Source organism: Mastigoproctus giganteus, chromosome 9, assembly GCF_048544385.1.
Source record: "Mastigoproctus giganteus isolate SK-2022 chromosome 9, ASM4854438v1, whole genome shotgun sequence".
Taxonomy (NCBI): Eukaryota; Metazoa; Arthropoda; class Arachnida; order Uropygi; family Thelyphonidae; genus Mastigoproctus; species Mastigoproctus giganteus.
The window spans coordinates 174,116,964-174,131,836 of record NC_143583.1 but is presented as its reverse complement, the minus strand read 5'-3'; the positions used below and the strand labels follow the sequence as shown (position 1 = coordinate 174,131,836).

Sequence of the window (14,873 nt, the reverse complement as noted above, 5' to 3'; positions counted from 1 at the left end):
CCTTTAATACCGATATTTAATATATATTTAATATATACATAATGTAGCCTTATGGTTAGAGGCACTGCATGCTCTAAGACGGTCATTTGCTCACGGTTTTGTTTGTCAGATAGAATTTACTTACATTTTTATAGCACCTTCAAATTCCTACGTCTCGGAGGTAGCAGACATTATTGTTTCCTGACCACACGGTCAGAGGAGTTCACAAGATAGAGAATATAAGAAACAGCACAGTATTTAGAAATCAAGTGATCTTGAACCACGGCCATTCAAAGCGCGTGCACCCTCGCGCCTGACCACTCGTCACTGGCGACCGAGACGTTCTATTTCACTAATCATTTGATGGCTAAACTGGGGCTCTTTAATAATTGAGCCTTGGCTCCCAGAGAGGGATGGAATGGAAAAAATTCACGCATCAAAATAGTACTCTGATTAACAGGAAATAAAAAAAAAAACTCAACAATAACAACTAAATATCTAATGATTTCAATACCAGCAGGCATTTTTCAAGAAATTCGCGTACTGTTTCTAACAGGATTTTCCCTGTCATTTTACGTTTCATAATATTTAGTTGCATATTATGAAACGATTATACGTTTCATAATTATGCAACTTTATTCATGAATGAGCAGTTAAATGTAGTTAAAACGAAGGTAATAAACTCCTCTGACCGTTTGGTCGTCCCGGAGTATAAACAGAAAATTTATTTATTTATTTATTATTATAAACATGGCTTTGAAATGTCTCGACCTGACAAGTAAATTTTTATTGCGTTCGTGAATTTTATTTAATAAAAGTTGTGTATTTACTTCGAAGGCCTGCGGCTCTCAAGCCTTCGAACATTATCTTGTGCTGCTCTCAGGTTTCTTAAGCTTGGCCAACCCTTTGATAATAGTTCAGTTCAGCATACGACAAAGTTATGTATGCACATTTCCAGGAAATACGTACATTCTTTCTAAGTGGGGCATTTCAATGTCGAACAGTGTAAATATTTAAAAAAAATGCCAATGCTAAGGAAACACCCACAAAAACTACATTTTTTCACAGAATTCAAACAATTAAAGAAAACACCAGCGGTCATTGTAAAGTATCCCACTGATTCTCCGGATCAGCTACTTCCAAAACCGCACCACGAAATTCCGGAAGAAAGAATTTTACGCATTACGAAACGTTGAAATGAAAGCAAGGCCGAACTTTAGATTTCTATTCTGTTTTAAAGCTGTTCCCATTTGATTTCCTTCGCCGATCGAGGACTGAATGCATATTTCCGATAAACTGCACCAGGCGAGATGTAACACGTTAGATGATGAACATCATCTAACGTGTTACTGTTTATGTTTATAGTTCGTTCCACTGTCTAAGAGTGCAGAACAAAGAACAGTGTACAGCGTGTAGACCTAACTTTATACCAAAATCGTAAAGACGAATTAAAAAAACTTATTAATCGATGCACTAGCATTTGAAGATGCAAAAATGAGCTATGCGCGAGTTGTTTTTTCAGAGCGAACATCTATCAAAGGTAACGGGCATTCTGGATACCCTTCAATCATCAGAAACCAAGAATCAATATCTGAAGTGCTAAATGACAAATTATTGATTCAGAATGATTGATGGGATAGCCATTTTTATGGCAGTTTTCAAACTTTTAACTGAAGATTTGAGAATGAGCAGCATCATTACCAAGTTCACTCCAGGGCTGCTCCGAGAATTGTAACTTATGAATATGCAAAAACTTTGCCCAATGAAACTACTTTTCTTTCTAATCCCTAAAATTAAAAAAAAATAATACTTTGAAAGGCAAAATATTTGAAGATGCATACAGAATTATACAAAATATGACGGAGGAGTGTTTGGCGATTCTGAAGGCTGAATTTCAGAGATGCTTTCACTACTGGTAAGAACGATGGAATATGTAATGTACGCGCTGAAGGGGCCTACTTCGAAACGAACAACCAAAAACCATCCCTGTAAAGTACACAACTTAATGGTTACACACCTTCAGTTTCGATACTATCTGATCAGCCATCGTACTTCCCGCCGAGACGGGAATACGTCTACAGATTTTTTTCACACCTTGGCCGAGCTTTTCAGTCCCGAGCGAGAGGTGAGTGATTTTTCTCCCGAAAACTCACATTTTTTCCTCCGAAGTAAAGTAGACCGACCACTGAATGCTTGCTATTTACGGACACGATACGATATGTCCTTAGCTACCCCAATGCATATTTTAAACAACTCAGCAAAAGATAAGCATAAGTTAATTTATAAATTAGTGCACACTGTTAAAACGTAAAACGTATGACTTAGCGAACCGACGTTTGTCCGCTTGTATCTTTCTAGACTGGATGACAAACTCAGAAGAAGAATATATAGGACTGTCGTGCTGCGTATTTTTCAGTAATTCCAGCTTGGGATTACCGAAATAAATCCGCCAAATTTTAGTTTAGCTTTATTTATTTTAGTTTTAACGTATTTATTCTCCCAAAAAAATAAAAAATACAAAAAAGTATGAAAAAGTTGCAGACAATGTAAATACCTATATTTTGTATAAAAATATGTGTAAATTTTGTAAAAAACTCATGTCATTTGGACATTTTTATAAAATTAATTTTATTTAGCCAAATAGATAGTGACTTTTGGGATAATCTCCTGACTAGAAAGACATGTAACTTTGTGTGTTCCTTTAAACCAAATCTATATATATATATATTTGTTTTAAAGGAAGCAACAGTTTCAGATATTATTAATAATAGAAATAAAAATAAAAATAATAATGGATTATGAACCTGGGACACTGCTATATGCAGAAAGCACCCAACAACCATAATTTCTATCTAACTAGCGTTACTAGTAACGTAGTTAGCACATTTCCCTTCACGACTACTAACTTATATATATATATATATAGTTCGAATCCCATCAAACGATGCAAGGAATTTTTATCCACGTTAGGGTTTCCTAACGTGGATGAATTACTCGGTTTCAGGAGAGGATTGCATGAATTTTTCTCCTGGAAACACGGGTTTTTCGTCCAGCAAACAGCCAACCGATCGAAAACCGACCGAACCATTAAACGAGAGGAATACACGCAACTGCAACTACAGACACGGCATACAGACACCTCATAGCCTTAGTTGCTTTAGCACTTAACACACACACACATCATCATCATCACTGAAATTTTATCAAAGTGTATTCTCTTTAAGTACTGATATTTTCATACAGGTATAATACTATGGCTTTATAAAAGTCGACAACACTTTTGCCACACAACACACGCTTGTGTGCAGTATATTTAACATCTCTGTTCCAGACAGACTGAAATGAAAGATGCTTTCTTTCATAGAAATGTTTTGCAAAATGAAAGAAGACAGAGAAGTACTCTTTAGGCAAAATAAAGTTTTTTTATCATTAACTACTGTTCATACATGTAATAGCTAAACTACAGACATCATGAAGGGCAGGGGAATACTTGTGTGAAAGAACATAACGATCTGTGCAGCAACCTCTCCCAATACCATGCTGTCTGAAATATGTGAGTCATGACACGACACCGCGTGCTTTACGGCATGAGCAACCTCCTTCGCATTCAATGCAAACGTACATTTATGTGTCAGCGGTGAGCTGGCCTGAGAGAGGTACGGTTCCGCCTTTTGCTCCCAGTCATCGCCGAATCCTCCGTGCCGCAGAATTTTGCTGCCATTGTCGACGGTAGCTAGGGAAGTACTCTCCGAGAATCTGCCATTTCTATAAAAGGAAGGCCAGGCAGGCGGAGTAGTAACCCGAGCCTGAAGGCGCCCCCCTTCGGATGACTTGAGAATTTAAGGCATGACATGAAAAGCGAAGGTGTAGTCTGCCTCGAGCCGACGACGTTTGTAGCCCTCACATTTGTGCACGCGCCCACTATCTCTCTCTGCACCCTGCTAGACGGGTGAAAGCTCCTCCCGACTTCCCAGTTTTCGATAGCTTCTGCAGACGAATCTACTTCTCTATATACTAACGGAGTACAGACAGAGTTAAGGAGACCGAAATGTCCAGCTTGAAGACCACGAAGTACATGTACCGCTCCACAGGTGGGGGCGCCGGAGATATCACCATGGAGTACGGCACCGACCTGGGCGCCTTGACCCGGCTGGAGGTAGGAGTCAGCGCTCCACTAACACCGAATTGTTGATGAATCCTGAATGTGAAGTAACTGGCTTGTAATAACGGCTCGGACTATCTTGGAACGTCCAATTTTAACTTCTAAAATTAATCACCTGGCCGCTAACAAATTCTGCATATAGCTTGCTCTCTAACAAACGTAACAAAGCTTGAACAATTAGTTCTAATTTTATCCTGCTTTATGCTTCTAAAGGCAAATATATTAAATTATATATATTTAATACCAGTTCTATTGTTGAAATACATTAATTTAGCACATGGTTAGTAGTCTAATTTCCTATTAGCATTGTTCATGCTAGTAGGAACAATCAGAAATTTATACTCTAAAATGTTTGATAATTACTGCGGTATCATTCACTGTAATTTAGTTTCTAAGGCGGCTATGAACACATTGGAGTTAATGAAAGAAGTTGTCAAGGACACGAAGATCTGTTATCCCCCCGTGACCCTGAATAATCCCAGACAAAGCCGAGGTCAAAGAAATTGCACTCCGTGACAAAATCCTACATTATTTGTATTTTATATTGTGGCAGCTTTAAATGATGGCGTTTTCTTTAGCATCCTGATGGTTCCATCTAAAGACACGTCCTCTTTCTTTCTTATTGCGATTATAAAAATATGATTACTTCATTCAATACATTGAATTCTGTTTCATATTTTGTGACATGATGTTCATGATGTATACGATGAGATTTCATGTATCTTTACGTTTAGCATGTCGATGGAAGAATTTTACGTTATTATCAGGGAAATAGCAATCATTTTGTGCAGTTCATATGTAAGGTTCAATTCAAAATAGCTTATCAGTAGGGCAATACAGTTAGCCTCTTCTGTATGTTTTTTCGCGAATAAGTTAAATGTATTTAGTTCTTTCAATAGTTCATATCTAGGATACGAAGTATTTCATGCACACACCTAGCATAATTATTTGGGTGCTTAACTTAGTTTGTGAATATATTAAATGGTTCCCTATGAATTATATTTGGGGAAAAGAAGCAGTGAAACAGAAAAGGAGAAAGAGAAAGAGGAAAGGAGTAGACAGTCGTAAAATATATACTGCCTTAACACATAAAAATGAGAGTTTCAGTTTCTCCACAGTGCTAGATGTGAAAGAGAATAAATGTGATAAACCTTTCAATAAAGCCTCTGAATATAATATTTCATGCTTCTCAAGCAATTATTATTAGGATGCGATACTAACGACAAATAGGGTTTTTTTAATTGAAGATGTTTTAAAGCAAATTTAAGTTACAAATGTTTAGTAGCCTTGTTTTTTAAAAGAATTAAAAATTCTAACACAGCATAAGCTGTGTTAGAATTAAAAATAACATAAGTAAAATTAATAACCACCGAAATGATTTCGATTATTTTCGCAATATTTTACAATACAAATTTACGGTTCATTTTAGTAGCAAAGAAACACTTTCCCTATAGATTTGTGTTAATGAATTATGCATGATCGGTTCCAAAAAGGACTTAACACAATGCAATGCGCTCTTATTCACATGAGACAAATTACCATTATTAGTAAGATGATGGCAGAGGCAAATACTGAAAAAAAATTGTCATAAAACCCGCTGCTCTGAATGATTAAGTCCTGAAAAGCGTATAGAGTCGATTTCCAGAAGGAAAAGCTCTGAAATAAGCAATGACTTATTAAAGTCTTGGGATACATAGGTTGCAGCCAAAAGGCTCGAAATAATCAATTTTTGTCTTCTTGCTTTTGAGTAACTTCAACTTTTAAAAGAACTCTCAAATGAGTAGAAACTTACATTTTGAAAATCTCATTCATTTGTAATTAAATTCTGATTCCAGTTTGACGATGTATTAGTAATCGAGAGTGTTTAAAAACCACTGTTTTGTCCTTTTTATTGGTGATATTAACAATATCGTTTATTAATGATAAATGTTTAATAATAGTAACATTCCATATATCTCATCAAATAAAGGATACTCTGGAATTTGTACTTAGCATATGATGAAAACATAAGATAATTAAGTGTGAGTTACATCAAGGATCACACACAGTTTGTTGTAGACATTGATGAAATCAAATCAGTCAAATCATTCCAATATTTCGATCTCTCAGCATTCATTCGGCATCTGTGAGGAAACTGTCAGCCATAATGAAACCCCTCCACCTTTCCCTTCTTTCTTAAAGGACGATCTTCTATTTAAAGAGTAATTAATTAGCTAAGGGTCACAAAGGAGAGGCGAGGTGGAAGCTTTCCTCCAAAAGCAAAAAAGTAGACTGAAAGAGCAAAAATTTTTATGATATCAAGAATGATGAACATTCCGGAAGTTTATGGAAAGTGATGAAATATCTGTGAGAATAACGAAGATGTCTAAGCATAGTGAGTAAATATATACCAGAGAAGTATTATATATCTTTTGTTTTGGATTCCGGTGGGTGACTATAGAAACTTCTAAAGGACTTTTCAAGCAGTGGCCGAGTTAGCTGGGCTAAGAAAGAAGTGCGCACTTTTTCTCCTGTAAACTAAACTTGTGTTCTGCATCCTACAAAATAGACTGACCAATCGGAGAAACATGCCGTTTACATACACAATACTAAAGCCTCGTTGGTTTGATTACCTCGAATTTTATTTTAAAAAAATTTCGACCCAATTTTGGAGAAATGCGATACAAACAATGTATTTAAATATTAATTTCTAGATCACGCCAGCGCAGAATTGCAGAAAAATGAGACCGACAAGTTTCACAGTGTACCTACTCGAGTAAATCACTATTAATGAAAACAACATTCTTAATGTCGTAATCTTACGCCATTAAAAAAAGAATGTATGTGTGTGTGTCTCATGAAAATGTAAGGAACACACATTCGTTTTGACAAGTTATTTCTCTGTATATCTTAAAATCAAAAATATATATATATATGTATTTTCTATCTCAGAATTTAAATTTCTTTTTCATAATATATGTCTATACTTTAATGCCTTTATTCGCATCGAATCAAATATATCCAATTAACTACGCTAAGTTGAACATCCTATTTACAAATATATAAAAAGAAATTAATGGCCTGTACTCTTTTTTGTTGAGGTCAGTTTAGAGTGACTGACACCTTCTCTCATATCATGAAGCCTGGAAAGGAAGAGCATCTTTTCTATGCAGGCGAGTAACAAAATCTCTTTTCAAAACTAGCGAAATTAGTCGTCTTCTGCGCGTGCTGGCACCTGGCCTGAGTAAACTTGTTGGTGCGCGTATTACCTCATTTCCCAGCATTGCGACGTCAACGGGAGAGTCAGACTAAAGCTACTAAATTTGGAAAAGGGGGAAACTCTGGTATTTATAACTGATGGTTAGTAAGCCGGCCTCCCCCATTCAATGGATTACCAATGACAAATGCAGCTCTTGACAGCTCGCTGAGATAAAACTTGCAGCGCCTTGTTTCTAGTAAAACTGCTTCTCATTAGAAAATAAACACCACATTTTTTCACTGTTTTTCACTATATTGGGTGCCTTCCATAAAAGTAGTGAAACTAAGTTGTCCCGGAGTGGACGGTAGTCTTCTTTCTGGATTTGTTTCCGGTTTTAAGGAATGGTGTATTTTTAGATTTCCGTTAAAATGCATTTATGTTTAAGCAACTGCCTCATATGCAGCCTTCTATATACTTCGTATCTTTGGCAGATTCAGTAATTGCTGTATTCGATTTCCTATCAGTTTTCCTGAGTAAAAGAAAGCATTTCTCAGAATTATAAGGGCTTATCTATGGAATTAAAAAAACACTGATATTGTTACGCAGAGGTTCATTATCCGTTGTGGCCTTGCATGTGTTTAGCAACTGTAGATGAACCATTTCAATTAAGGTCTCGTTGCACAGTGCTTACGATTTCGTAGTCTTCTACGAAATTCGCTGGCGTAAATTACTTCAAGTAGATAGGCATGTTGGATAGTTTCCATAAAAATATCAGACACGCACGCACAAAAAAGTTCACGTTCGAAGGGAGGTAGATTATAGTAAGAAATACTAATCAAAAATACAATAAAACTTAACCGAAAATATATTCAAAATAATAATCTATAGATTCATCATTTAAATTTGATTGCGCAGTGCTGATTTATCAATTTTTTTTGTATCTCCATCGCAGAAATTGTTACGTTCATTTATCCATAGATATTGAAATTTCACTGAAACAGTTGAATCTTAATTATTCAGGCTATGCGAAAATAATAAATATTAGAAGCTTTTGTCTGCTCGATGAGAAAATTGAGCTCTAGTGAGCTTGTACAAGTATATCTGTAATTATATAGTTAATAGAGTTCTTGAAAGTTTACTTGGAGTGAAAAAATTAACAACAGATGCTTTGTTGGTACTGTTTGTACCAACAAGTACTGAATTGTTAGGACTTCATGATTTTCATTTCAAAGTTAGAATATTTTTAAATCATATATACATGGCGTTTCAGGAGTATGTGCACAAAATTATGGCCTTAAAAATAAATTTTAAAAAGAGCATATAAACACGTGTCTGATTCTGAACGGCTACGAAGGTATGACTGAATTTAAATAAAAATGGCTATGAAATTTCGATTTTGAAATACGAATAAGTGCCACCTATCTAGTTTAATAAAATGTTTATTCTAATTGTGTTATAATTTTTACCATTCAAAATTCCATAATAGTCCTTTTTTTTTTTTTGAGATTCGAACAGCATAGCCGTAATTTTTCAGAATCATGCAAATGCTTTTTAATTTTTTTTCTATTTTTCTTTTCTTTTTTTTTATATTCCGTTTACTGATTTATTCTCATTTTGGGTCTTAAAATAAGCCCCAGAATTTTTTGTACATACTTCGAAATATCGTATATATATATATATATATAAAATTCGATTCATCTGTCAGTGTCAATTACTTCTCAGACGGAATATATTTTTAACAATCTTTACACTTTTACAGATACCACCACAGAAAAATGGACTTCAGAAATCTCACACTCTTAAGATATCATACAGTATTAAATATAAATCGATCGATTTTGATTTAATGAACGCTCTTGACTATGTCATTTAAACAGAAGTTATAAGTTTATAGTTATGGATTCAACGAAGTTAAGTCCCCCAGTCCTTAAAGGAACGTATACAGGATGTACTAGTATTAGATATAGCTGTTTATGCACTAATAAGAAAAATAAACATACATGCACATACACTCGTAAACATACACGGGGAACTTCGAGTGCGTTCAACGTCTTATAATGCAAGACCACTCATTCTATTTATAGAAAGATTTTCCAGAAACGAGGCCGCCTATAGCAGAGACTGAATGGACTGCCTGCCTCTCCCTCCCCTCACATAATCAGAAAAGGAAAATGCTGATGTAGCACATTCCTAACAAGTGTTACTGCTGCTGTTTGTGTGAACGAAGGGTGAGGTCACGACCACAGCGCAGGAGTGCTTGGATTGCTTTTAGGCAAATGCCGAACCAATTAAATTCATCACGTGTTAGTACATATATCTTCTGTACAAAATACATGTATTCTATGGCATAATTTTGCTGATAAAAAATCCGAGTTTCTGGGGGGGGGGGGAGAATTACGCTTCAACCTGAGATTAACAACTCGGATACCAGGTGGAAATTCTCAGAAGATCCAGCAGAAATCGCTCCACTCTGGCGACCAGAATCGAAACAAACTCCAGCCAAACTACAGTATTAGGGAAGATAAACATAATACTGTAGATGCAACCTGGCAGAACGACTCAGCAGCCTTCAGCGCTAGTCTATCTAGCCAATCAGAGTAAAGGAGTTTATTCATTAATTATTCATTGCTCCACTTTCTGGCATCTACCGTTCTGTAATATGTCATTTAAACTGAAGTATAAGTTTATAGTTATGAATTCAACGAAGTTCGTAATTGGAATTCGCAGTGAAATTATTCATCAAACTGCCGTTATGAAATACTTCAAGAAAGAGAAAGAACACGGAAGAGTGGAGAAATGTTGTAAAATACTTAGAAAGAATATGGAGAAAGACAAAAGAAATATGGAATTCACACCAAACACGGGCAGCCAAATTGAGCGGTATCATACTATCCACAGGCTACGGGATGAATGAGTAGGAGGATGGAAACCATATCCGGCAGCGTGTGGGTGGTATCCCATACGAACCACAGGCTTGGGGTTAGTACGGTTTCCATCCTCTTGCCCATTATAGACGCAAGTCCAGCTTTTTATAATTAGAAAGTGGGTGAGAATTATTCAGAATTATTTTCTTGCACAGAACTTATACATCACTCTTCCTTGATTATTTGTCAGAAAAATAAAAATTTCACTTTGGAATTTTGCTGCATATCACTGAAGATGCCCACCGGGAACTTCGTTTCTGTCTGCATTATTATATTTTACCAAATAATTTTGTTTTCAAATAGCAAAAAATAGTTATTATATTAGACCAGAAGGAATAATATTAATGCATTTTGACTCGGAGCCACTAATTTAATGCACATTTAAATTGGTCCTCCTGCAAATATGGTGACTCATGTAATGATTAATTGTCCGTTTTTATAACGATTAAAAGTTTGAGATGTACCGCAATTCTACTTCGCCTGCTTTTTCACAGTCTTGTGTTTCCGTAAGTGTTAAGTATTATCGAAATTCTTAACTGTTTTAGAGAGAAATATTATAGCAACTTATTACACTATATTTTAATTATTTAAAAGTTCTGATTACTTCAGTAGACCATCTGTAATTTTAATACAAAAAATTCTACACCGGCTGTAATTAGGATTGCCACCTCATGGGTAGTTAATTCCAGAAGACTTTTTCTGGGTGGAAAACAAAGTAATGTATGAACAATGAAACTAGTTTTACTTACTAATAAGAAAGCATATAATGAATACTTAATATTAATTTTATTGTTACAGTATTGTAAAAGTAATAATAATAATAATAACGGAAGGAACACAGTTAAAGCCATAAACACCTATGTAGTCCCGATCATCGTTTCAACCACCGGAATGGTGCCAAAGACCCTACATAACAGCCTACCAGAATTAGGTCTCCCAGAGAACACTTACAAGGAACTCCAGAAAGTCGCAATGCTGAACGCCTGTAGGATAGTCAGAGAGTTCCTCGACCAACAGTAACACCAGACATAACAACTTAACTACCCTGTGTACTTGGTAGCAATACCCGTCACGGGGTGGAACCCCCAATCAGAGAGAAATAATAATAATAACGGAGGGAACAAAGTTAAAGCCAAAAACATCTATGCAGTCCCAGTACTAACATATTCCTTCGCGATCATAGATTAGACTAACACCGAGCTGGAGGAAATCATGAGAAAGACAAGGATAATGATGACAAACACCACCCGAAGTCAGCAGTGAAGAGATTGACAATAGCTCGGAAAGAGGGAGGAAGGAGCCCGATAGACCTAATAGAATAACAGAAAACAGCGATAGCTAACCTGAAGGATTACTTCCAGAAAAACGCAACAACACTTTACCAGGCAATACGGAAGATAGACAAGCGGCATACACCACTCAATCTAAGCGAGAAGTCCCCCTCTCGCAAAGATTGCACAAACGAAGCTAGAAAGATGGGCAAAGACACTTCATGGCAGACACTACAATTACCTCCATCAAGACCACATACATAAAATTTCTTCCAATGCATGACTCACGAGGTATGAGGTATGAGGTATTGAGGGTCTAGCGGCTCCTGGGATTTCTCCCATCTCCGCGAATGTTATATGTATCGGTGACAGTACCCTGTCAAAGCCAGAGATTTAGAAGTGTGTGTGTCATGAGTAGTGTTATATGTTGTGCCCATTGTTTATCCGGCTTATTGGCCGCCAGGCCCCTAATGGGACCAGACGTTGCCCATACCTCGCCACGTGGAGGCTAGCCGGGTGTTACCATTGAGTCAATTCTTGAGTCGCTCTTCCCCGAGACTGAAGGATTCATGCTCGCCATCCAAGACCAGGTAATCAACACCAGAAACTACAAAAATACATCGCCAAGGAGCCTGGAGTGTCAGATGACACATGTCGACGATGCCACTTGGCCTCAGAAACGATCCAACATCATCGCGGGATGCAAAGTGATCATCCAGACTGAGTACACTCGTAGGCACGACCAGGTAGCCAGGATAATACATCAGAAGCTAGCAAGGAAATGCCAGTTGGTCAAAGAAAGGGTACCGTATTACAAATACAAACCCCAGGCAGTACTGGAAATCCAAACCACAAGCTATACTGGGACCGTGCCATTATAACGGACAAGACAATCTCATACAAAAGACCGGACAGTACAATTATCGACAAGAAGGAAAAGGCTACCTATCTGATTGACACAGCGGTGCCCAACACAAGCAACCTCCAGAAAACGCATGAAGAAAAAAATCAGAAAGTACAAGAATTTAAGACAGGAGACCAAAGAGATGTGGCATATGCAACAAGTAACGACCATCCCGATCATCGTGTCAACCACCGGTATGGTGCCAAAGACCCTGCATAGCAGCCTAGCAGCAATAGGTCTCCCAGAGAACACTTACAAGGAACTCCAGAAAGTCGCAATCGTGAACACTTGTAGGATAGTCAGAGAATTGCTCGACCAACGGTGACACCAGACATAACAATTACCCTATGTACTTGGTATTAATACCCGTCACGGGGTGGAATCCCCCCAGTTAGAGAGAAATAATATAACAGCAACAATATAATAATAATAACAACCTCTTTAAAGAACAGATATTAATGCCGACCGTAAGTGAGTGAGCTTGTTTGTTTGTTTGTTATTTGGTTTTTAGGAGCATTAGCAACTAAGGCCATATTGCTCCGGGGATATGCGGTGGTCATTCCCTGACCTTTCCGCATCCTCCGTATTTGGTGGTCACGGGCTCGAACCCCGGTCGAATCAAGAAGCGTGTGCTAAGCACTGCTGCTCCTGCCCACCTGGCTACGGAGGCGCCCAAATGAGTGGTCAAAAAATGTACAAATACAACGCTACGCATGCCGAATGTGTTAGAATGACATGATACCACAAAAATCGGAATATTCTCGGATTTTTATCTGGTAAATTCCTCTGACCTTGCCTGCAGAGTTGTAGTCGTAAAAGAAAAGCAGGACACTGTATATAAAACACTCACGCCAGCGGTAATTAATCGAAAGCACAGGGTCAACCTTCCACTACAGCTCTGTCTATGTGATCCTTCAAAGCTAGCAAAAGGCCTTTTTTGTAAGCCCTCTTCTAATTCAATTCAGCCCGTCCCTCAATTTAGCAAGAAACATTCCTGATTAGTTCCCAGGCCTCTGCTTGAACTTCAGGATCGGCCCTATTCCAGATTCACTTTGGTAAAAGCCGGGACTTTTACCAAAGGGAATTGGCAAAAGTCCGAAATATCAAAATTTTTTCACATCAATGGTCCCACTTCGATTTTTAAACTAGGCATAAGGAGATGTATCTCTGCTATCCCGGAAAGGTTGCCTCGGTAGCATATTCACTATATTTAGAAATATAGTAAACACGTAACAGAGACAAAATTGCGGGGGTAGAGATACATTTCCCATGACCTTGTTTAAAAATCGGAAAAAGTGACTGAAGCAGGATATTATTCCTGCTTCCCTTTTCTCATTGTCACCAACGATCTTTCGGGGATAGGAAATATAGCATTCCTTTTCGACTTTTAAAAATCAAAAAGGGAGTCAAGGACATGAGAGAGATAGATCTCCTATCCCTGCAGAGTTGCATGGGTAACATTCTCATTGTATTCAGAACGCCTGATATACAGTACTTCGGTCATAATAGAAAAGAATTCGCAAATTCGATTATCAAGCGGGCTTTTACCAATGCGAACTATTAAATACTAGGATTTATTACGTCAAAGAGGTAAAAGTCCGAAATAATGAAATGCGCTGATATTTCCAGCTTAATACACAGTACTTTAGTCAGATAATAGAAAATATTACTAAAGTGAATTGATATGTCCAAGGATTGCCGAATTTCAGGGTTTTACAGTAAAACATATATAAAAATGAGTCGATTTTGTTTCCGGGTACAACAGCTTAAATACGTATGATAGTTCTTTTGCACCGGACGTATTTTTGGCATCATCTTCGTTTATCTCAACACATTGACACCACTGCAAGTGACTGCCTTTAATAAAGTCATCGATAACTTTGAAAATAGCTTTTCCAGTTGTATGTTGGAAAAGGTTGCCAAAACTAAATACCAACATTTGACTTCAGCTGGATCTGACACCATACCAAGAGACTGACTAAATTCATATATCTCGCTAAATTAGCTTTGCAGTAGCACCCGTAACAATAATCGCTGATATATTTTTTTTTCGGCCACCTCCATTATTCTGCGACGAACAGTGATATTTCACAGTGAAACACTCCCAATCGTCTTGCTTACTTTGTCTCCATCACTCTCGCCATTACTTCGGCCGCAGATCTATCACCATCTCTCCAATTTTTTTTTTTTTTTTTTTTTTTTTGTTAGTTGTTGGCACATCGGCTTCTGTGGCCATAATGCACCTCCCAAAGGTTTTGCATTTTACTCTGATCCAAGCCCGAGACGGGAATCGAACCCGCTACCTTTGGATTGGCAGGCAGGCATTTTACCCACCTGGCTAGCCCGGTCGGCCTGTCTCTCCAATCACTTTATTGACTGCACACTTCACGATTAAATAAGATACAGTAAAAAGGCTTCCAACACTCATATTTTCATCTCGAGTCACACTCTACAC

The 14,873-nt window shown here is 37.3% G+C and overlaps 1 protein-coding gene across 1 annotated transcript in view; it reads left to right on the top strand.

Annotated features, from left to right (window-relative positions):
- The first annotated feature begins 3,831 nt into the window (after positions 1-3,831).
- Positions 3,832-14,873, top strand: part of LOC150080895 (paramyosin-like) — a 121,931-nt gene continuing 110,889 nt past the window's right edge. The window contains exon 1 of the mRNA XM_090381555.1: positions 3,832-4,135. Within this exon, the coding sequence (XP_090237681.1) occupies positions 4,028-4,135 (108 nt within the window). The 5' untranslated portion in view covers positions 3,832-4,027. The remainder of the gene's footprint in view (positions 4,136-14,873) is intronic.